Below are 24,386 nucleotides of genomic sequence, written 5' to 3'. Positions count from 1 at the left end.
CTAATAGGAGTCACAAACACCAAACAGCTAGCTAAAACAAAGAAGTTATGTGGGGCACTCTGCATCTCCCACCTGCCTCATCTGCTGACAGCCAAGTATACAATCAGACCCCATTCCAGGCTCACTTCTATCAACTGAAGCACAGCAGGTCACCAAAAGGGTAAAAAATATCTGTACAAAACTCCTGAAGCTCTTCCTGTTTCAGTTTTAAGTTTAAACACACTGAAAACCTTTCCTGAAAATGCTGTTCTCATAAAAAGTACAAATCATAGAAAATAACGTATCCAAACACATTTGAATTTAGCTGGTGCAAAAAAATCCATTTAAAAAAAACATTTTTCTAAACATTAGAAAACCACCTATTCTGAAAATTAGAACTACTTTAAGGAAAGATGAAACAAAAACTGAAAATAATACCAGTATTAAGTCAAGCACATAAAGAGAGATGCTGCCTGGTTTAAAAAAACAAAACAAGACAGAAAAACCACCAGTAAAGAAAAACACTTGGACTCAGACACCCAAAAGGAATAAAGAGCCTGGAAGATATTCTGATCATTACTACCACACAAATGCACAAGAGGACACATGATCACTGCCTTGTGGATACAATTACATAAAACACGTGTCCCATTCCAGCTCCTCAGATACACAAGAAATGCTCTGTGCAAATGTACACACATATGCCTGTAGCCACCCAAAGAAAAGCTCTGGGTACCATGAAAAGCACAGGTGGAGACCTCAATTCTGAAATCTTTTCTGATGTTCATCCCAAGTTAGAATTTGAACTTTTTTTCCTGAAATTTCCTAGAGTTCAAATCCAAGCTCAGTAATTTATCAATTCAAGCAAAACAGGTGTGCATGACTAAAGGAGTATAAAAGGCAAAAAAATGAAAAAGAAAATCCATTCCTGTGAAACAAAATGGTATACAAAATAATTAATTTATTTTGAAATTTAATATTACATAGACAGCATAATCCATTTCTTTTACACAGAGCTGGAGTTGGAAAACTAGCTATGCATTTTAGGAAAGCTTTAGCTTGCATTACCTAGAAAGAAATGTAATGCATAGTGACATCAGATTGTTTCCTGGTATTCCTTTTTTTTTAAGTCATGTGCTGTAATCCTTTATTATTTATCTCTGTATGGAAGTGCACTGTTACATTTTTCTTTTCTGGTATTTTTTCCTTTTGTTATCCTTTTAAACAACATTTTCTCTATTTTCCCCCTTATTTCTGAATACTATTTTGCAGGATTACAACTAAGTATTTCAGAACAAAGTGTTTAAATATTTCAAAATATGCATTTCCTAATGTAAAATTGGGAAGGAAGCAAGAAGGTAGAAAACATTTTTCAGCAAACTTCAGAATGAACATGACTTGACAATAAGTCATCTAAACATATTTTTATTAACAAATCAATGTATTTCAGAGGGAATCTGAAGAGCTGGGACAAGCACAGCACACAATATAGCAACGCAAAAGATTTTTCTTTAGAAGTCTGACTATTCAACTAATATATATTACAGCTACTGTACTGACCTATGCTACATTCAAAACTTAAAAGTTTCACATAAAATTGTCCCTTAGGAGTAGTAACAGCATATGAATCTTTTTTAACAATATGCAAATTCTACACTTACTGTACTTTAACAATCCCATAGGAATAAAGTCTTCTGGTCCTTTTCAGATACATTTGGAGGAATGGGAAGTTGAAAATAAATCCTTTTTTATAGAAAAAAAAATCAAGGCAGGGGGAAGCATTTTACCATGTGTGCAGCAAATGTTCCTTAAAGGACATTTTAACTAGACCCGGCTAGTGATGAAAGTACAATTATAATTCAGGATTTATTATAATAGTTTTGAAACACAAATAATGCATTTTAAAGATCTTAAAATGTAAGTTTGCCACCATCCTGCACCTGTTAATACGGAAAATACATCACTAATAAGGTATTGAGCTATATTTAATCAAGTTTTATGACCCAAGAGATATATTCTCTTATTCTCACCCAAGTAATAAGTGAAAATACAAGTACAAATAATTTTTTTCAGTAAACCAAATCAGATCTGTGATTCTATACTGTATCATTAAATTTGCATTAAGCAACTTCATATCAAAACTCTTCACCTTATTAAAAAAGTTGTGGCACATAGTTTGGGTCTAAAAACACTACTTAAACTGCATTTTGGAACTGCAACAACAATAGGAATAATTATTTCTCAAGTCTTTACACTCAAGAGTTAAGATGCAGTTCTGAACATATGTTCATTTAACTGAACAGGTTAAAAAACTACCAATTCAAACACTCTTCTCTAGGGGAAAATAAATCCTAACTAGCAGGATAGGCTACTCATTAAAGCTGAACTTGGACAAGTTCCAGAATAAATTTAAAGAAATATGAACAAGCAAGTCTTGCTGTGTAGTGGCATGGAGTGAAAATGAATCTGTCCTAATTAAATGATTTTTAAATACTCTTTGGTTGTAGCCAGTTTGCTGACAAACTGTAATACAGACTTCCTGAAATATTTTAATAAATCTGGAGTACCATTAAAGAAAATAGTTTTCTTTGCTGTTTTTGAACAAAAACATGAATTGGTCCTTATTATACAGCATGCATAGACATGAATATAACCAATCCATGTAAGTTCACAGGCCCGTTATGAAATATTTTCAGTTTGTAGACTTTAGAAACAGCAACTCATTCTTGTAAAATCAACACCTCAGAGTGATTGAAAGAATATAGTGGTGAACAGCTGGGTCCAGAGGTTTATACAAAGTCCCCAACTGCAAAGCTGGAACCTGCAAAATGTTTGAAAAAATTTGATTTTTGTTATTACTCATATCCTGTACAGTAAAACACGATTAGTTCATTTTTTCCAAAATAACAAAACTGGTAACCTGCTACTAGAACCTAGCAATTGTGCCTTACAAGAACCTGAATGTAATTTAAATGCCCAAATAATTTCAGTCAGCATTTGCACACCTTTCCTCTTGGGCAACCAGAAAGTGCACACTGTTTTTATAACACATGAGCAAATGCTTCATCTACATACCTACAACAAATCTGTATTTACACTTAATCTGATGTTTGATATCTAATTTTCAAAAACAAAAATTTTGATCCTTTTTCTTAACATTTAAGAAACTATTATTATTATTGTAAAGGAAACAATTCTAGCTCCTTAATGACAAATATCAAACCTCTACAGGTACATGTAGGAAGGGAAATGGAAGTATTACTGGTTGAAATGCCAAAATGAAGTCACTATTCACAAAAAAACACAACCATATCTCATGTCCACATATACTAACACAATTTTCAGTCTTCAGAGAGCAACTTGCTAGAGAACCAAGTTAGTTACTACCAAAAAAACCCCAAACAATTAAACTTGCTTTAGAACACTTCATTCCAAAAACACCTCCAAGACTGATGTCTGCAACTTGTGCTCTTCTACAGTCTTCACTAAAGGCTGCCTGGTATCTGACATCATCTCTGACATAGAGGAATTTTCAGGAGCTGCAGCTGCCTTGGCTGCTGTAGGAAACACTGTTAATCACACAATTTATTACAAGGGAGAGACCAATGAACTTCAATGTTCACCAATTTTTTTTTTCAGTAAATCAAAACATTAATTTGATATTTCTGAAAATTTTAGATATGGGATTAGAAGAGAAATATGCTATAATTTCAAAATGGACTTCTGCATAGATTTTTAACATAAATTCTGAAATATAAGTTGTGAGTGATGAAAACATTTTTTAAAGTGTTCAGTCACATGCAAACTTCAAAAAAACTCCCACAGATTTCCTTGAAACAATTGTGAAAACAAAACAATACAGGCAGAGTACAAACTTAAATATGGCTTAGAAAATGAACAGAGGCTATCCATTCTCAATTCTCAACACAGTGTGTGTTTTAATGGAACAATAAAATTCAGCTTTATACAGCACAGCAAAAATGAATGCATATTACAAGAACAAAAACTATGAAATCAAAAAATTTCTAAAAGGAAAAAAATCTTGAAAAAAATCCCTTTTAAGCAAAGAATGCACAATTCTGGACATGTTAGAAGCTCTAAACTTGGGTTGTTTTTAAAATAACCAATCATTTTGTATCATCTGGTCATTAAAGTTATGATCATTAGATTAAAAATTATGATTGCTACATGCAAATAATAATACTGGTTTGTAATGCAGCAATAAGTGAGAAACAGTGACCTGTGCTATGAGACAGCACGAGAAGAAAGTGTGCAAGAAAAAACAAACACCTGAATGTGAAGGTAGGAAAGTTCTAATTTCCTCCAACATGATTTGAGCCTTACACAGCTTCTGATGAGTCTTTCTACCTGTGGATTAAATGTTTCAGAAAGCAGACAAGAAAGCAGTCTATGATTACTTCTAGCTTGGTCATTGACTATGTGCCTCAAAATGCAATAGATCTGAACTAAAAATCTGTTGATACCAACAAAGGATTGGGGGTTTTCAGTCTTATTTTTGGACACAAGATAAACTCAAGTGGCTGTTGAACATCTTAAACCTGTAGCTGCATTAGAGAAATATTTAGGATGTTCAGATCAAATTCAGCCTACTGGCTCATCAATGGGACAGATGCTAGGGATTTGAACTGCCATCAAACTGCAAGTGGACATCAGTCACTAATTGCTATTTCTTTCTTTGCAAAAACTACTTTTCTAGGCACTAGTTAGTAATTGTCTCCAGAAATAATCAAAGTGACATAATATATATTTTTTAATACATTAAAGAATAAAATTACAAGTTCCCTGCTCTGAGGAGATAACAAGCAGACTTCAGTCTTCTTTGTGTATTTTATGTTTTGATGTGTGTAAACCATATATATAAAGCATAAAGTTATATCTTTAAAGTACTGCATCTTCAGAACTCTACAAGGTATAGGGTAGAGATCTGAAAAAAAAAAAGGGGAAAAAATAAACTTTCATCATGGAATGCCCGCAGGGTGAATTCAGGACCTTTTTTAGCTACTTACACTTTAAACATTCAGTCTTTCTTTACTTCTGCAAGAAGGTCTAACTTTTTTACTTGGATCTAGGAATCGTCCTGTTGTTGATGGTGAGTGTTAGTGGGAATAAGGGAAGGGATTTGACAGCTGCATTATGTTCCACAAAATCCAAATATAAAGACCATGAGAAAAATCAGTATTCATCAGAGCAGCCAAAAATCAAAATATATTACAAACAAAAAAAAGCCAGAAGCAAATCTGGAAGAAGCAGGGACATTCAATAGGGAAGCACTGGCTTAATTAAGGTAGTGCAAAGGGAATCAATCATGTAAAAAGCAGAGAACTTTTACACCTACATTATAATTGTGTCTTGTATCTTTTCCTGAGAAAAAGATCCTATGAGAAAAAGCAGCAATGCCAAACTAAATGCCAGCCATCATTATCATTTATCTTGTAGGTTAATGTTAGTTGTGGGTGGGGGACAAAAAGGAATCAGCTGACACTTGCCAGTACTGTAACTAAATAGCTGCAGATGAGCAAAACCACCAGAGGTGATCAGGTAAAAGTTGCCAGTGGCCATAAACTTCCAAACCACAAAGATCTGTGTTTACTAAAACAAAGCAAGCATTACTCTTTTTTATAGATTTTATAAACCCAGTACCATTGCTTTGGATACTACAGTGTATCCAATCTCAGGAGCCACCAGGGTGGTTCAGGGTTTGGGGAACTGGCTTCCCACAGTGCAGCCTGCTTTACTGTCTAGGGAAGTAACCCCATCCTCTCCCTTTCCCTCTCCTCTTTCCCCCTTCACACAATCCCAGAAGCAGCAGAAACAGCCATTAAATCAATCCTCTAAATCTGCCACACAGAACCATTTGGTTGCCATTAGCAGGTAAAACAGGGAGCCAGAAGGGCTCAAACATGCTGGTGGCTCAGTGAGGAGAACTGCACTGACAAACCCAGTTCAAAGGTCTTTTTTGGAACTAACAGAGTTTCAAATTCCTTGCTAAAGATTTAAGAGCTGAACACAACTCCAACTTCAAGTAAACAGTAACAACTGATCTCAGTAAAAAAAAAAAAATTGTCCAAAAAGGTAAGTGGGTTACGATTAGGGGGCTTATGTGAATTTCTTCTACTAAAAACTTCCACATGTTCTTTATTTTCTTTCATAAATAGATAAAATATTTTGATAGAAAAAAAAGGACACATTTGCACTGAGATAAAAAAGGTTACTTGAAATTCTAACAATTTTTTATAGCTAGTCAGAGCAATAAGAAGCTGCATGTCCACATTAGCAAAACAAAACAAGTATTTGAACAAAACTGTTGCCCTAAATAGAGATATCACAAACAAAATACACAAAACTAAAAAAACCCAAAAAACAAAAAACAAAGCTGTACTTCTGTATCTGAATTCTGTCAAATCCAAAAAGGTGAATCACAATGGTTGGGGTTGGAAGAGTGATCCTTTAAATCCAACCTTGCTGCTAAATAAAAGGGCTTAACTCTGTCCCTTACAGTACCTCAAAAGCTAATTCCACTATCCTTTAAGAGAAAATTTACAATATTAAAAAGAAGTTTCTAGAAACAGGGAAGCACAGGGAAAACAAGGAACTTTCATTTTTCTGACTACCAGAAAAGCCTTTAATATAGCAAAGGATGGATCAAGGGTGTCTTCAACAGCAAGGACATGAATGGACAAGGTGTGCTAATGGTTCACATGAACACACTGCATAACTGCAGAAAGACTACAAAGACCTGAAAATTATTATTTTGTGGCCTCATTAAGTATCAACCTCAAAAGAATTTTAAAGGCTATCAAAAGCTATTTAAAGCAAAACATTAAATCTCAGTAAACGCATAATACTTTATACTTCAAAGACTACAATTATTGTTAAATCTAAATTTACCATCTTTAAGTATTGACTCTGCCATTACTTTATACCATTCATTCCTCAAAAATAATACAAGCTTTGAAGCAGATTCTAGGGATATAGTTTTCCTGTGTTCGGTTTTGATCTATTCACTATGTCTCGTAACTTCTATTTAATTAATCAAAAACTCCACAAGCCCTAGTGAGTCTTCAAATCATCAAAATTATCACACACACAGACATAATTACCATATTGTCAGTAAAAAACATCAAAAAGGTATGTTCTTGTATTATATATAAGCACAGTCAAATCCAACATGTATGCAAAATCAAAGATATACAGGTACCTTCAGAGCAAAAGACTAAGTCAGTGGCATTATATAAGTCCCATTTCCATTGCCTCATTTAAAATAAGAAAGTCAGGTTCTTAATTATCTCATTCTCCATGGGTATTTCTTTATTATCCAATAAATATTCTAATTGTGTTTACCAAATATTTCCTTCTATTCAACTGTTCACTTTGGAATCACTCATTAAACTCAAAGAAAAAACTAGTTAAACATCAGCAAAGAAAAGAATTATATAAAAACCACACACATTATAATGAGAAAAAAATCTGATCAACTGAAAAATGAATTCACAATTTTTGTACTGGTGTCTGAACTAACAATCCTTTCCATTTCTTATATTGGTGTCAGAAGTATCTACAGCGGGTATAATGATTTCCAAATCTGATAAACAGGTTTTATTCTTATATTTTTCTATTTAAGAGCTTCATATTCCACTTGAGCCTGCCTTTATCTGTTCTCTTTTTTGTTGTTTGTTCAAATGGCCCTCTAACATTCCCATCCAAAACACACCATGCTAAAAAATCTAATTCATAAACTGGTGTCCTTTAGAAGATTAAAACCAGAACATTTTTACCAAATATACAGGGCCAAATGGAGATCCAAATGTCTACATGGATTCAACACCGTACCTCAGTATTCATTCAATGCTGTTCCTCAGTATGTACACCTGACAGGTGACTTTAACTTCCTTTAAAAGGCATTGCTAAAGAAAGAGCACTAAAAATACAAACCTATAAACAACTGGATAGAAGTGATTGAGGAAAAATGCTGAGAATGCGTATTGTTTGTGTGTAAGGAAACAAGCACTCAGCTCACAACCAAAGAGATCCTGGTCTAATAGAAGGACTATTCCTATGAAAAAGAAAAAACACCTCTAGGTCATAGAGGGAACAAGCATGAGGAGAATACAGCAAACAAATGATACTGGACACAGGACAGTATGTTTCTTCCACCTACAGATGAACACAGATGCAGTAAAATGCTAAGGTATTATGGACAGCTGAACATACACCTGAGCCTTTATATTTGGGTTATTTGAGTCAAGATAAATAATAAACTGTGTGCAGTCACCATTTATCACAGGTATCAGCTTCAACTGAGTGTCACATTAATCTGCTTGTAAGAAAAGGTGCATAATTTACCTCTGGTTTCTGGTACCTCACTTCAGGTGGAAGTGATGCCTACCACTTGAGAGTGAACATCTGTAGAGCCAAAAAGAGATATGCTACAGCTTGGCCAGCAACATGACTATGTCCCATGAGCTTAATGATGGTAAACATAAAAAGATAAACAAAACCAGCAATTCCATATATAGGCATATAGCTTATGCAAGAAGTATTTGGTGAAGGTGATTATTTGGTACACAAGGTGAATAATCCAATATAGTTCCCTGTAGAATTACTCTAAGTACTAATGAATGAAAGGCTTTTTTTTCACGTTCTTTTATTTAATGACTACAAAAAATTCTTAAAACAGTGCTTTAAATTCTATCAACTCCCATGGCATTACCTCAAAAAGAAGATGCAAAGAAAAAGGTGAAAGGTAAGAGAGCAACTGCAACACTAAAGTACATTTCTTCAGAATTCTGTGTAACAACCAGCCTTTGATTTGGGCTGGCTGGCAGAATGACAAGCATGCTCAGTTTCAGGGTCCAAGTTTCAAGCTTGCCTGTTTGCCAGCTATGGAGGCTGAGTGCTGGCTCCAGTAATGGTCTGCGCTGTGTGTACTGCTGACCTGTCCACTTGCTCTGCACCAGCCTCAGGCCAGGGCCTCAGGCTGGCACTTTCTCCAACAATGCTGAAGGGAACAAGCATGTCAGAAGCTGTCCTCAGTCTGAAGCCTCAATATATGTCCTTTGGGAGTGGAAAGGAAAGCTACAAGTAGATATGTGTATATGAACTGAGACACAAGAAAACACCAAGCTTCAGGGCTGCAGATGGGTTTCTAGTTATTTAGCAGAAGAGATGCCAGTGCAGAGACTATTTCTCTTCATAATTCACAGATTCACTCACAGGCAGAAAAAAAGGCACCAAACTACAGATAAAATTCTGGAGAAACAAAGGACAAACTTCTTGTGAAGAGCTGCCACTAGTCCATCTTTCTAGTCAGATACTACATGGGTAAAGCCTCATAGCAGAGAATGTCACTGAAAATCCTAACAGGTCCTTTTATACAGATAGTGTTACCACTGAGAGAAACAAAATTTCTAAATATGTCCAGTGCAAAATAAATATATATCAGGGAAACATACATTCAGTTTTTCCTTAGGATCTATGCTATACAACAGCATGTCAGCTTTAAGACTGTGGTTTTGATACCTTTCACCAGTCTCTAATCAAAATGCAGCTTCAACCCTGAGAATCCTTCACATTTTGAAATACCATTTGCTTGTTTCTAGTACAAATGCCAGCAAATCCTGATGGCAACACTTACAAAAACCAGGATTAACTATTCACCATGTGCAATCACTTTCCCTGGACAGATATTAGTTAACAAGCTTAATTTACTTTCACTGAAGAGATCTGACAATTAATTAGTCTAAATAACTACACTGGAAACACTCCCGGTGACTACCCTTTAGTGTCAACTCTGCTGAATTTCCTCCTCATGGACAATACTGAACAATACAACTGCTTCCAATTTACATTGATTATAACTGCACTTTCAACAGATTTGCTGAATGCTGCCTGCCACATCTGCTGAGAAATAGTAACATTTGATCTGGACTTTATTTAAAAAAAAATTAAACTTGAGGGTTGCAACTGAAGCTAATTTGTTGTTACACTAATCAAGCTGCAAGTCATGTACTCAGAATGCAAAACCCCTCAGAATGCAAAACCCCTCCTGTTCCAAGTGCTTTTCTTGGTAACCAACAACAGCTCCTTCCAGAATAGTGCAGTTGAAAAGTGCCCCAAAATGTTCTTGTTGAAACTTAAAATGTTCATATCGCTGTAGATTAGAAATGTTCTACACAAGTTCTTCAAGCATCTTCATCCTCATACACAAGCATGACCCCCTTGAACTTTTATAAAACAAGATATGCAAAATCAATGAGAAGTACTTCTGTTTAAGCTTTATATGACCCTACACATTAGTGTTCACAATATGCTATACTATCCTGCCATACTTACTCCTCAAACACTAAGATGCACAGTAAATCAAACTTCTGAAAGTGTCAGTGGTAGGTAATATCCTACCAAAACCAGCTACCAACCAATTTTTAAAAAATGTGATTTAGTATTTTGTTCTTTGATGCATTTTCTAGGCAAGCGCAGAGAAGTGGACAACACTGAAGCAATCCAGCACGCTCCTTACTGTGCTGCTCTGACTGTTCACGTGTGAGGCACTACTACACAAACACCCCTGCAGAACCCAAAGGAACGACTGCTGTGTTCTGCTTTTGCACAGCCCCTATCACTGGCACATCTCAACAGTTCAAAGAGGTTCAAACATGTACCAGATCTGCAACAATGCTGAGGTGGCTGAAACTCCCCTGCCCCATACACTGAATGCATCTGTTCAGGCATTCAACCCCAGATCTTTTCTGTTTCGAAGAATACCCCAAATTTTTATCTGGCACTTAAATTCAATTACTGACATAACTAATAGCCACAACTGAATGCTACAAAATGAGTTTCATGTGTTTTCAACCTGTGTCTGCTTCTGACCCAAGAAATGAGCATGCCCCTCAACAGCCCATGTGAAATGCAATCCACATCCAATCTAAATTGACATTGCTCTTGATCTACTGTGACTAGCCAATAAAACAGGCTGCCAAAATCGAGACCTAAGTGTCAATTTATGGGAAAACTTCCTAGATTTATGATCTAATGCTCACAGTTTGTGGAATAGTTGGCTCTGTGTTACCGCCAGTAGGATCTGCTTGACTCTTACTAGCACCACTGCACTGAATGTCATGACAACTAAATCTTGTGACTCTCAAGCTCACAAATCTACTATGATTTCTAGTCCTACATAGATTACTCCACTGGACTTGCCTGCAAAGATGTTTTATTCAAAAAATAGCAAAAACCAGACAGTTAACCTCATTCTCCATTATACACTTTAATCCTTTGCTGAGCAGTAATTCTAAAGATCTCCTACTGTCATGACAGTAGTACCTTGTTGGTAAAGGCCATGTCAGCAGAACCTAACTTCCTTGCTAAATAGCTTCTTACTGTGTAAGAAGCCAGATCTTCATCTACCACTCTGCTTGCAGATCAACATGAATTGCTCTCCCCCTTGTCAATTCATGGGGATACCATTAAATGCACACGGTATTTACAAGATGACCCCTGAAGCAGACACAAGCAGGTGCACATCCGGGCTAGACCCTATAATGACTTTATCAATTGCAAAATGAGTCCAAGAAAGCATTTTATAAATAAGAATACAACTGTATGGCATACCAGGTAAATAGCTTCGATTAAGAGACAGATGTTTGCCTTAGAAGGGACATGTGATGGAAGAAAATGAAGTAAAGCTATATAAAAATACAAACACTTTTACAATAACAAAATTTGGAACAAAAACCTTTGCAGTAGTAATGAGGGATTTAGAGTCCTCGGGTTTGGTAATGTTAATATTAAAGCTAGAAAATAAAAGAGAAACTAAATTGTGCATACAAGGCAACAATTACACCGTGAAAAAATCAAAATAAAAGCAAGGAAGTCATGTAAGAAAACAAAATGCTGATGTTCAGATTGGTGGAAAAGAACATTTCACAAAATCTTTGCATAATAGTTAGCCAAAAGGGAGCTACAACCTAATTTGCCAAACTACTCTAAATGTAGTAGATTCTAAGGACACAGTAAATATTTACCTTTACAGTTAAATCTGTGTTGAAATATTAAGTGCAGCTATGCCATATAAATGTTCTTGAGAGTTCATAAAAAGAGCCTACAGAAAATACACATATTCATTTCACGTGAAGAGCACTGCATCTAAATTTCCTAAGTGATCTTTCAGAACCATAAATGCACCTATTAATAAAATAACTATGTCAGGTCTGTAATTCACAGCTTTCACAAGTGAAACGAGTGACAGATCTCTGGACAGTTGAGGTGCCCAGCAAATGATACATGTGACTACCTTCAACAGCAAAGCAAATTTTTAACTTTTGTCAGCTTTTGTCAATAATGATTAGCACTTCAATAAAAACACTGAAAAATGAAACTACAGTGCCAACATAAATCAAATCTCCTGTTACCAAAAATCCTTCTTCATCAGAAAGATGAATCTTGATGGAGATTAGCACACTGCATGTACTTAAGTGGAAATATATTTCTTAAGACAGTCTGCAGAGAACAGCTCAAAAGAAAGAATCTTTGCAGAAACTGCAAAGCATCTCAAAGACTGTTCTTCGTTAACTAATAATTATTGAGATCTAATTGCAAGTTTCTATTTAAGTTTTTTGTTCTGACAGAGTAAAAACTCAAAAACAACCAATTAAATGCTCTGTACTCTCTAATAATTCAAGTGCGGACCATGAAGTCCTAGATAATAATTTACCCAGCAGGTCCTCAACCTCTTTATAAAAGGTAAATTCACACACTCAAACTTAACATGACTAGCTATTAGTCAGCTCTGTAGTGGTGCTTCCTTGAAAGCAGCAAACAGCAGCTATTGCTCCAGTATCCAAATAATAAAGAGGGGACTCACTATCAAGAAAATAGATCTCTTGAAAGCAGACTACAGGACCAAGAAGCTGAACAGAAAGGAATCAGGGATAATGATGTCACCCTCATTTATTACTTCATTCTACCAGAGCTCACATGAGTCTGAAAATCTGCCACAGGTAGAGCAGTGAGTGAAAAACTTTCTATAGACCTGATAAATTAAAACAAAAACATGAGTCTGGAACACTTGTTTAGAGAAGACAGTTTAAGAAAAGCAATAAATAACACACATAACTAGACTGATACCTAGCTCAAAATATAAAGAGGACACTTCACTGTCAATCAGATACCAGAAAAATAAAAGGAAGGCTATTACAAATCCATATTCTGTACTGTTAATTTAGCATTCCTCAGAAGTACAGTGAAGCGGTATCTTAGAAGTGATAGAAGGTTACAACACTGAAGTGTCTCACACCAGATTACCTCATCTGTTACCAGAGACATTGAAGCCAAAAGAAAATCATCTAATTCCTCTCAAGATTTCTGTTTGGCAATAAACATTCTTGTCATTCACTCTAGGCTTTTAACCATATTCTGTTAATTCTCAGTTGGTTTTAGACATCCTCCTGAAAGCTCTGAAAGCTGCTTTACAATCTGGCATGCAACACTACATAAAGCAGTTGTAAAATATTGACATTAACATTGTATTTTGCATCTTGTTACACTTGACAAAAACAATAGACCAGATGGTTTCTACTTTCCAATAAAAGCAGATTAGCTATGCAATTTAAAAGATGTCCAAGACTTAGTTAACTAGTGAGTTTGAGCGCATTTCTTTTATACAAAGAAAGTGTACAAACTGAAATTAAAGAAACATCAACCTGATAGGTAAACAGCACATTATGACTGTTTATGGTCATTTACTAGAATTTACTGGACTGATGTTGCTGAAATTTTATCTGTTAAAACAGCCTGCCAATGTTTATCAACTAGTTTTAAAAAATTATTATTACTACAGTATAATACACTGTATATAACAGTAACTTTTAGATTATTGTACTGAAACTAGAAAAGAAAACTTTTCTACTGATTTATGTCAGAAATAAAGTTGAGATTTTCACTGCTAACTCAAAACATACTACCTAAGGGATTCCATAACAGTTCATAAAATGTTTTTAAAAGGTATGGTCTGTGGTATGTATTTTCTACGAAGAAATAGAAGAACACATGTAGCATCAGATGTGTGCACTTTAAGAAACTCTGGAATGTGAAATCCACAAATCCAAATAAAGCAGGTGGTATAATTTGGGAGGCAGGACTGAATTTAAGTTTAATGACATTACCAGGTTATCCTACCAGACTAATTCTCACTCACTGCATGACTTCAATGAAGCTCTCAGTCCTCATGCTGATTTCGATTTAGCTGAAGTGCTATTTGATGCGTTTCATCTGGACTTTTACTCACTTCAAACTACACTTCATTTAACCAGGCTGCTGCTGTACTCATTTGTTTTTCTACTTTATTACTCACAAATTGGTGTTGCTTAGTTTAGATAAATGGTTGGACTAAGTTCATTTTATAAATTTCTTTTTCATTTCATTAAGAAATAAATAAGCCATAGAAAGAGATCATACCACAGGAAAAAAGTGAGAAAGCCATCAAAAGACACTAGACCACAGCACCACAGAAAGTGTTGGTCTAACAATATCTTCTCATAAATGCCAATGATGATTTGCTGTTTTAAGGCAGGACCATTCCCCTGCCTCCAGTCCACAAAACTACAGCTCCTTCCAGCTGGGCATGCATGGTAATACAATGCATTTTTAAAAGAGAGAGACAAAGAATGTGAGAAAAGCAGATTACACAAGACAATCCAAGAATGCACGAGAGAGAGAACGTAAGGGCAAGACCAGGAACATGAGACAGAGTGAGGGCAAGTGTGAAACTGCACAAGGAAAAGCAAAAGAAACCAAGCGTGAGCAAGCAAGAGATGGAGCACAGCAAGCACAAGCACACGCGGAAAAGCACAACCATACTCATGAGAAAGCAGCAGCACTTGAATAACATGAACTTGTCAGATGACAGATTTATTTCAAAATTCATCCCTATAAGATTTTTTTTATTTTGTACAACTAAACATTTTTTAGAATATAGTGAAGAAATTTAAGTTTCTATTAAACACTGATTCATTCATGCAGTTTGCTAACCAGGATTACTAACCAGAGCTTAGTGTTAAATGCCAGATAACATAAGGAAAGGCTGTCAGTTGTAAAGTCCTGAAGTACTCTGATCTGTGCTGACTATAGGGTATCCTGGAATTTTTTTTTTTTGCCAAATGGTAGAACACAAGAGCAACTAATTCAAAGTAATTAATACTTTTGTAAACTATTGATAGAAATTTTGACAAAGTCAGTTAGGCTGCTACCACCTGGTGGTGTGCTGATAATGCTAAAACCCATTAATTTAATATGGTATCACAGCTTGTGAAAGAAAAATTAGTACATTCTTTACATGACACTAAGAACAACTACACAACTATTTTTGTATAATCCATTAAGGCTTCACAAACAAATGTACCTTACAAATTAGCTATTCAACCCAATGTTTGAAGCCAAAATATTTAAAAATTAACATACTTTTTTATTGTCTTATCACTCCATGTAATTTTTTTGCATGGATTTAGTCATTAACCAGGATTGCAGACAGTTACTACTCAAAATGAGGGATAAAGAAAACTAATATCTTGTCCAAAATATTGTCAAAATGGATTTTCCTAAAAATAGTTTTTATAAATGCGACCTATCAATATGAACTATTACATACTGACATTTAGGACCACAAAATTTGAACTGCAGAGATAAATTTAAATACTGAATTTCCACTGCATTTATGGCTAAAAAAATTATACAACACATTTCATAATAAAGTACAGAACCGTTTTCAGAAGAAAAATATTTGTATCTAACATCTGAGCTACTACAAATAGTTTGCACTTCCAACTGTAATGAGAAACAAAAGTGTAGCAGAAACATTGTGGATTTGGGATGCTTGGGGGTTTTACTCCTCAGTTTGTTGCTTTTTATCTGGTTGAATATAAAAAAGAAAAAGCTGACCTATTCAGTTCAAACATCAAGCTTGCCATCAGTATGTAACTTTTGTATCAGCTCAAGACAGAATGGCAACTGGTTCCAGAAACCTTCAATGTCTGGAAGAAAGCCATGTACCACAGGGCTTCTGCACCACAGAATCTGCAGAGCTGGAAGGGACCCACAAGGATCACTGATCTGAAGTGACTGGCCCATACTGGGATTGAACCTGTGACCTTGGTGTCATTAGCTCCAGGTCTCTCAGCCAAACCAGGTCTAAATGTTTATTGACAGCTATCCTCACAAAGAAACCTATGAATGATAACAGATGTAATAGAACGTGAGAGGACACAGAGTTTAGGGATATATGCAAAGCTTGGCATTTTTAAATCCTTCATTAAAAATTCAAAAGTAATTGTGCACGTGACTTAAACACACTGTATACTCACCAATATTTGGGGAACTTGATCAGCTTGCCATAAACAGCAGTACTGAATGAGGGGATAACTGGAACAGGGATGCAGTATAATCCTTTACTGTCCAAAGAAGTCAGTGCTGCTTGAAAACCAAATATCTGGAACAAATTCAGTTGGTCAAATGGTGTATTGTCAAGTGATTAGATTACTTTACTTTCAAGATATTTTATAACATCTGTATGTATAAATATACTCAGGAAATATTAAAAAAAGTGGTTTATTTTTAGATAATTCCTTTTCCCCAAACATAAATATAACTACAAAAACATACTTCAAATAATGCCCTAAAAATACATGTAAAAATATTTTCTTCACTCAAAAAGTGTTAACTACGGTTTGCTGAATTTAAAAGAATACTGAATTACAATTTTTCAACTCAAATACTTTAGTCTATATCCTTTAAACTTGCAGATTACATACAGCCTTTCATACAAAATAAAATCACTTTGAGTAATTATAACAACACAGGTTGTCACCAAAGACTGGTATTTAAGGAAATTAGAAGCTAGCCTTTAAAGCTTTTTTTCTTAATAAGAGCCTGGCTACAGAAAGAATCATCACAGGAATTCTTCATTATTTTTCCTCATTCAATATGGCAAACAAACTGTTGTAGTCTTGTCTTTTAACATGCTGTACCACTATTCACAAGAACAGAACAATTCAGCCACTATTAAAGCTAGCAAATAAACCCTTTAAAACCCAAAGCTGATGTCCAAATTTTGCTACTAAAATGTTTTCTGAAGAGAAAAAAATCCTCTCAAACTGAAAAACATACAGATGACTTGCAGTACTGCAATTCCAATCACTTTAAATGTGACATGTCACCCAGAAAACTGAAAGCTTGCCATGCAATTTTGAAACACAGTTTCTTGAATGCAGATAATAAATATTTAAATTTCTGTAAAGTATCAGCGTGGAAGCGAATAAATAACTGAGAAACTTACTAAAATTAACAGTAGTAGTATGAGATGTTTATATTTTAGTAGCACCCAAAAGGTTTCAAACTTCCTAAGCACATCCTAAAAGGCTGGAAAGGCCTGCTTTAAAACCCCTCTGCAGAGCAGATGGCAACTGAATTGTCTCAAAACAGTTTTCCATATCTTAAGCTTCCCTTAGCCTCACAATAAGAGCTCCTCTCACATAATGCATCTTTAACTGAGAACATTCAGACATCTGCCCTCTTATAATGCAAAACAATTAAATTGTTTGTTAACAGTTTTTGATTGTATATCTTCACTGTGATGGGTTTGCTCTATCAACACTACTAGTAGTGACAGTTTTTCCTCCTAACTTCCCATCAAGTTTTTAAGTTTGCAGCAATCTGCAAACCACAGAAGCATTATCTCAGATGAGGAAAACAGTTTCTTTCTGAATAATTCCATCTTGTCACAAGGACCTTGGGGTTTCAGTTTGCAGTTTCCTCATATGAAGTATGCAGTGTATATTACAAAACACTTGGCTCGAGTCAGAAGCAGCAATCCCAAACAACAACATTCTGTGAAATGTATTTACTCTATGGCCCTTCAGATTAGCTGGAAACATCCTTACAGGAAACCTGCTAACACTGCAGATTAACTGAACATACACAATGTTCTCAGCACACATCTCAAGCCCTCACTGACCTTCAGATAGCAGTGCTGGTAGCAGTAGTGAAGCAGGTTGTCAGAGGGCTGCCCCAGGCTGCTGACCACATGCACCAGGTGCTCAGCGTACATCGGCACCGAGTGCTCCAGGTTAACCTTATCCACCAGAATGCGCACAGAAGGTAAAGGCCGCAGCGGCTGGAAACTTGCAGCATTTAACAGCCCACTTAAGTTCTAAGGCAGGGAGGAAAAAAATTATGTAACAATTAAATGTATTATTTATCATATCTGCATGTTCTTACCTAAACACACAAGAAAATCTACATGAAATAAACTATTTATGGATACCATGGCATTATGCTACAAATCCTCAAATCCTTCCAAAATATTTTCTTTGAAGTTTAAAATAATCAACCTTTTATCTGGAATTGTCTCGGGTGCAGGTGTCCAGGTGCTGGTGGTGCAGGGGCAGCTTCTGTGAGGGGACACCAGGGGCTGTCCTGGGCCAGGTTTAGCCTGCTCCAGCCAGCGCTGCAACAGCCCCACCACAGAGCACAGCTGAGCTTCTTAGCCAAGCTGGGGGCACCTCTTTGCAAACACATTTAAGAATGGGCAAAAACACCTCACAGGCTGCAAAGACTCAGAGAGTAAGTGAGAAACAGCAACATGAAAAGCAAGGTCAGAGATGGACAGGGAGGCAGTGTGCTCCAGACACCAGAGCAGAGCTTCTCTTTCAGCCCACGAAAGAGACAACACAAAAGCAGACATCCACATTGCAGCCCATGCAGATGCCCACGCTGGAGGAGGTGGATGTGTCCTGAAGGGCACTGCAGCCTTGAAGAGAGCCCATGCTGGAGCAGATTCTCCCTCAAGGAATGCAACCTGCCAGAAGGACTTGCACTGAGGCAGAACAGCATGAGAATGATGGAGTGGCAGAGCTCAGCTGTTACAGACTGACCCCCATCTTCCATTCTCCGTCCCCCTCTGTTAAGGGGTGGGAGGTAGAAGAGTCGGGGAATGAAGGAGTGAAATTGAGTCTCAGGGCGAAAAGGGGCATAGGGAATATATGGTGTTTGGATTCTTAGCAATAAGTGAATTTAACTGCCCCAAGTCAAGTTTGTTTGCTCATACTGGTAATTGGTAATTGATCTCCCCCTCTACCCTGACCCATCCCATTCTCTCCCCCACTGCTCTGTTGAGGAGGGGGAGTGAGAACAGCTGGGTAAGCATCTGGCAGCTGGCTGAGGTCAACCCAGTGCAAGAATATGCAAACTCAAAATACTTTGTCCTATAAAAATCTTTGTTTACCTTTTTATCACTCCAAAACATTATCACCACAATATTTATCTCATGCTGATCTGTCATCTTCTGTGTATTCACAGACAAGCCAGGTATATCAACAAAAGAAGATGCCATTCCATACAAAATAAATAGCATGATTTTAGCCATCCAAGTCTATTTTTCATAGTATCCATTAAAATGGAGTACTGCACCCAGCACAGGCTGGACATGGGCGTACCAGAGTAAGTTTGCTGGAAACAAAGTGGCTTTGGAGTTGGAGCACATGAGCTCTGTTTTAAGAGAAACAGAGACAACTGAAGTCTTTCAGTCTGGAGAAGGCCAGAGAGGAATCCCACTGCTGTCTACTGCAACCTACTGGGAGGGTACAGAGAAGACCTGCCCTTGCTTTGACCAGGATGTTGAACTCCTGGAAAACACCTCCAAACATCTCTTTCAATCCAAATTACACTACAAATCTGAAAATTTTATTAAATATGCATCAAAATAGGACAATAAGTTGACGTACATATGATTTTCAATCTAAAATTCAAAATCATTATTTTAAATACACTTGGATTCATTCAAAAATGTAAATTGAGACTCCAAGTAATGACTACATCAACCAAAAAATTCACTGGAATTCAACTTCTTTACCTCAAACCTACAGCAAACACGGGACTGTTCTCCCATTATTAAAATAGCATCTGCCCATGCCCAAAAGGTGAAAAGCACTACAACCCACTGCACTACTCAGTGCAATGTATTAAAAAGTGCTCAAAAGGAAAAAACCTCTCTGAGCAACCTGATCCTGTGCTTCACCACCCTCTGAATAAAAAATTTCTTCTTAACATCTAAACTAGTAGTTTAAAACCATTGTACCTCTTCCTGTCATTATCTACCTGTACAAAACCCTCTCCCTCCTTTTTAAAAGCCCCCTTCAGGTACTGAAAGGCCACAATGAGGTCTCCTCAAAGCATTTTCTTCTTCAGGATGAGCTACCAGAGCACTCTCAGCTTATAAAATAAAAAATTGGACAAAAACTCCTAGAAATTTAACTCAAGAATTGATGAGTTTGCTCTTCTTCCCAGTCCCTCCCTTACCCATAAAACACCTTCCAGCCTCTGGCACAAGAGATACACCTACTGTAAGTCTTCACTACAAGCCACAGATTTACCCCTACAGTACCTCAGCTTTGTACATTGACGAAGGAGACCAATGAGAACAAAACCAGTATAGGATTCTTTAGCTGGCATTGTACTATACATATCCAAAAGATAAAACAAATGAAGGCTATTAGGAAATTTCTGTCTCTCTGAGCTTGTCATTCAGCAGTTAAATGCCCAAGTCCAGCTGACATCCTGTATGGAACTGGTACATACAGAGCTGGCTATTAAAACCTATGTCATCTCTATTGAGCCTGCATATTAAAAGACTTCATACTTTACCAAGCTTATGAAGACCTGCAGAACAGGTGCTCTTCTGATCAAAAGACCAGAGCTACTGCTTTCTCATTTGCTTGATGCTTTAAAATCCTTTTCATTCGAAAGTATTTTTCCTACCCATACATAACACCTTCGGTTTCCAAGTCTAACTAGTCAGATGCCACTCATTTTAGGTATCTGAAGTTAAGGCTCACAGCCACCAAACTAATCCAGAAGTCAGTGAAACATCCAGCACATGGAATAACAGGCCAGTAAGAAAATTTATATCGAATAGCACAAGCTGATATAAAGAACTGAATCATTATCTGTGCATACATACCTTCTCACCCATGATTATAGGCAGCAAGTGGTCTAGTAAATTGAATTCTGCCACAGGGATTATAATGGTACACTTAAGAACAGTGAATGTTGTAAGTCTAGTGGGAATGTATTCCTCCAGTGATGCTACTTCTTCTGAGCTTGGCATAGTTCTACTTCCATCCGTAATATCTACAATAAATGGAGATTGCATATGTTTCACTAAAATATGTAAAATGTGCCCTAAAGCTGATGTCTCAGAAATGCCTAAGGACTAGCAAAAAAAATGCAAAGTTTACTCCCTGCCCCTTCGTAGTTAATAATGTTCTTCCACACTGTTTCTACCTAAGGCTAAATACAATACTAACTGCATTTTCCTTACTTAAAATCTGTATTGCTCTGAGAAACTCATCTTAACAGTCTACCATAACTTATTTCCCTGCATTTTCATCCTATATAACTATTATTTTGAACTAATAAATACCAGTAGGAAGACTTTCTTCTTTAAGTCTCCAAAATTAAGCTAGAGTAAAAAATGAAGCTATTCTTACTCAACATGAGGATTATGATTAAAACAAATGGCTTTCAAAGTGTCTGAAATTATCTGAGAAGCACATCCAACACTGATAGGGATATTGTGATTAATTTACCTTTATTTTACATTTTCCTCTTCGGACTCAAAAGACTATTTGAAAACTGCACCTTTAAAAGCACTAAATGTAGTCTGGTATAATTCTGCATATTTGTGTATATGCAATAGGAGCAAACCTGGCTTAGTTTTGCTGTATGGTTCATACTCATGTTCCAGAGCACAAACTATCATTTTCATGATGCGGTTCACGCACGGCGCTGCTATCCAGTCGAAGATTGAGTGGACCCACAATGAGGCTTTTTGTAGACATCTCCTGAACATTTCCAAAATCCTCACTCTTTACTGAAGAAAGGTCTTGCTGATTCCCAGAAACTACAACAAGTTTTATAAAAGTTACACACAATTGGACATAACATATTTTATCAGCTACTCCTGTTTCAAATCCTGTGATCACAGACTTAATAAATATACAGAAAAATATAACTATGCAAATATAACACACAAATATACAATAACTGATTTAACAGGTTTTAACAAAATTATTTCTGGTAAATGCAGAGCAAACAGGACAAATTTCTGCCTTGCCTCCAAGCAGAGTAAAACTTATGAACTCTTCCATGAACTTTGTATTTCTCAAATTTGGGACTCTTTGGAGGTGTCTAAATTTCTATGGCAGCTTAAATGAACATGTGAATGACAGTCACACTGTTCAAAACTTTCTACAGCTTGTCACAAAGTTATGTATCCCCAACAGTCAAGGAAAAGATGTGCTGCAGAAACATGACAGATTTGGGCCCTTGAAAGGTTAGCTGCCATGACAAGACTGGAAGAAGAAGACTAAAAATGAAGATAAACCCTGCCTTCCATTCACATTTACCACCATTCACTGACATATGGACAAGAAGAAAGAAAAATTCTTTAATCGTTATGCCTCAGACTGTTTTTTAAAAAAGCCAATAGAGATAACAGAGTAATAAGATAGACCAAAATCACACATTCAGTGTATACAGGTTGTTCATCAGCTACCAATGAGTACAGGCTACTCATCTAGTCACACCAACAGCACGACTATTTCTCTAAACATACTTCACAGAAATGCTTTAGTTAAATCATGCAGATTTCAGAAGCTCAGGTTTTCCTGTCACATATGACTTGTACAAATATAGTCCTACCCCTCTAACACTTTTAGCTTGCAGAACTTCACTCTGATTTTTTCCCTAAGATCATCACTTTGACAGTGTCTTCATTGCTTTGACAGCAGCACTGAACATTAAATACCTTGCTGACCATAACATAACTGAACACTCTGACAAAATAAGCATCAAGACTAAATGGTTCTGAGACTACAGAAGGACAGTGGAGCTGGTGACAGGCCTGGTGCACAATACTTCTGAGGAACTGAGGGCACTGGGGTTGTCTAGCCTGGAGAAAGGGAACTCAGGGAAGACCCTATTGCTCACTAGATCTACCTGGAAGGAGGGTGTAGCAAGGGCAAGAGGTCAGTCTCTTCTCCCAAGTAAGAAGCTACAGGATGAGAGGTCTCAAGTTGCACCAGGGGAGGTTTAGATTGGATATTGGGAAAAATATCACTGAAATTGGCTACAGGCACTGGCACAACCTGTCAAGGTAAGCACTGTAACCACAATCTCTGGAAGTAATCAAAAAATGCATTAATATGGCACTTGGGGACACCATTTAATGATGAACATGGCAGTGCTGGGTTAACAGTTGGACTCAATGACTTAAAGAGTTCTTTTCCAACCTCAACAATTCTATGATTTCTGGTTGCCCAAGAGAAACCCAGTCATTCACCCTTTGGTCTCTCTCCTTTACTGTACTCTTCTAACTGCACTCATTCAAAACAGTCTTTACATTGAGGGAAGTTGAGCTTGGTGGAAAAGGAAGCAAGCATAGGGGGTTTTTTCCTTCATGTTTAAATCATACTCCATAAAACACTGTTGCTTCTAAGCACTGGTGAGGAAAAAGGTCCTCAAATAAACTGAGAGTATGCTGAATTTGATGCACAGCTGGCATAATGCTCTGCAGGCCTTTACAGGCTTATGCACTCAGCAGAAGAATTAACTTTATCCTTAAAAGCCTAACAGAAGTTGATGGTGAGAGCATTTATAGCCTCTGCTTCCCTTGGTTTGTTGTTTTTCTGAGAAGAAAGAGAACAATAAAAGAAAGATAAAAGGACAGAAGGATACTTCCTTATAAAACCTACTCAAATCTTCAGCTGGAAGTGAATTACAATCTTTTGAATGAATCCTGAAAGAGATTTGTTTGAAACCCAGCATACTGACTTCTGCATTTATTTTATAGGCAGTTAACATACATACTTCTATCCTTCCAATTCTACACAGTATTCAGTTCAGATGAACACTACCAAAGAGTGCAAAAAGCCATACCATCATATAAAAAATAATAAGGCAAAAAATAATAAGGCCAGAAGTAGTAACAGCCTACCTTTTAAAAGAGGAAAAATCAGACTTGCTTGTATATATTGTATATATATGAATAATATATCTAAGTGACAAAATTTATACAAACCACTTTTTGGAACAGTTCTAGTTAATTCCACCTAAAAGCAAATAGAAAAGGTAGAAAACCTATTGGTTCTACAGAAGTGGGTGATCACAGTGACTTGAAACTTCATGGATGCATAAAGAAAACCAAATTTCAACCACTGAGTTTTCAAGCTCCCTGTAAATTGTATGTCTAATACTAATCAACCAGAAATATCAAAATGAGTGCTGCATAATGAAGTTGCCAGCACAGTAGAGAGGTACACATTACAAACAAAAGGTAA

At 36.4% G+C, this 24,386-nt stretch overlaps 1 protein-coding gene across 1 annotated transcript in view; it reads right to left on the bottom strand.

Annotated features, from left to right (window-relative positions):
- VPS13B (vacuolar protein sorting 13 homolog B) overlaps window positions 1-24,386 on the bottom strand; it is a 430,139-nt gene that overhangs the window by 337,533 nt on the left and 68,220 nt on the right. Inside the window, 5 exon segments of the mRNA XM_030963535.1 lie at window positions 16,356-16,480; window positions 18,005-18,199; window positions 21,008-21,177; window positions 21,754-21,829; window positions 21,831-21,949. Coding sequence (XP_030819395.1) covers window positions 16,356-16,480; window positions 18,005-18,199; window positions 21,008-21,177; window positions 21,754-21,829; window positions 21,831-21,949 — 685 coding nt within the window.

This window comes from Camarhynchus parvulus, chromosome 2 (genome assembly GCF_901933205.1).
Source record: "Camarhynchus parvulus chromosome 2, STF_HiC, whole genome shotgun sequence".
In the NCBI taxonomy this organism is placed as follows: domain Eukaryota; kingdom Metazoa; phylum Chordata; class Aves; order Passeriformes; family Thraupidae; genus Camarhynchus; species Camarhynchus parvulus.
This window is presented reverse-complemented; position numbering and strand designations above follow the sequence as displayed.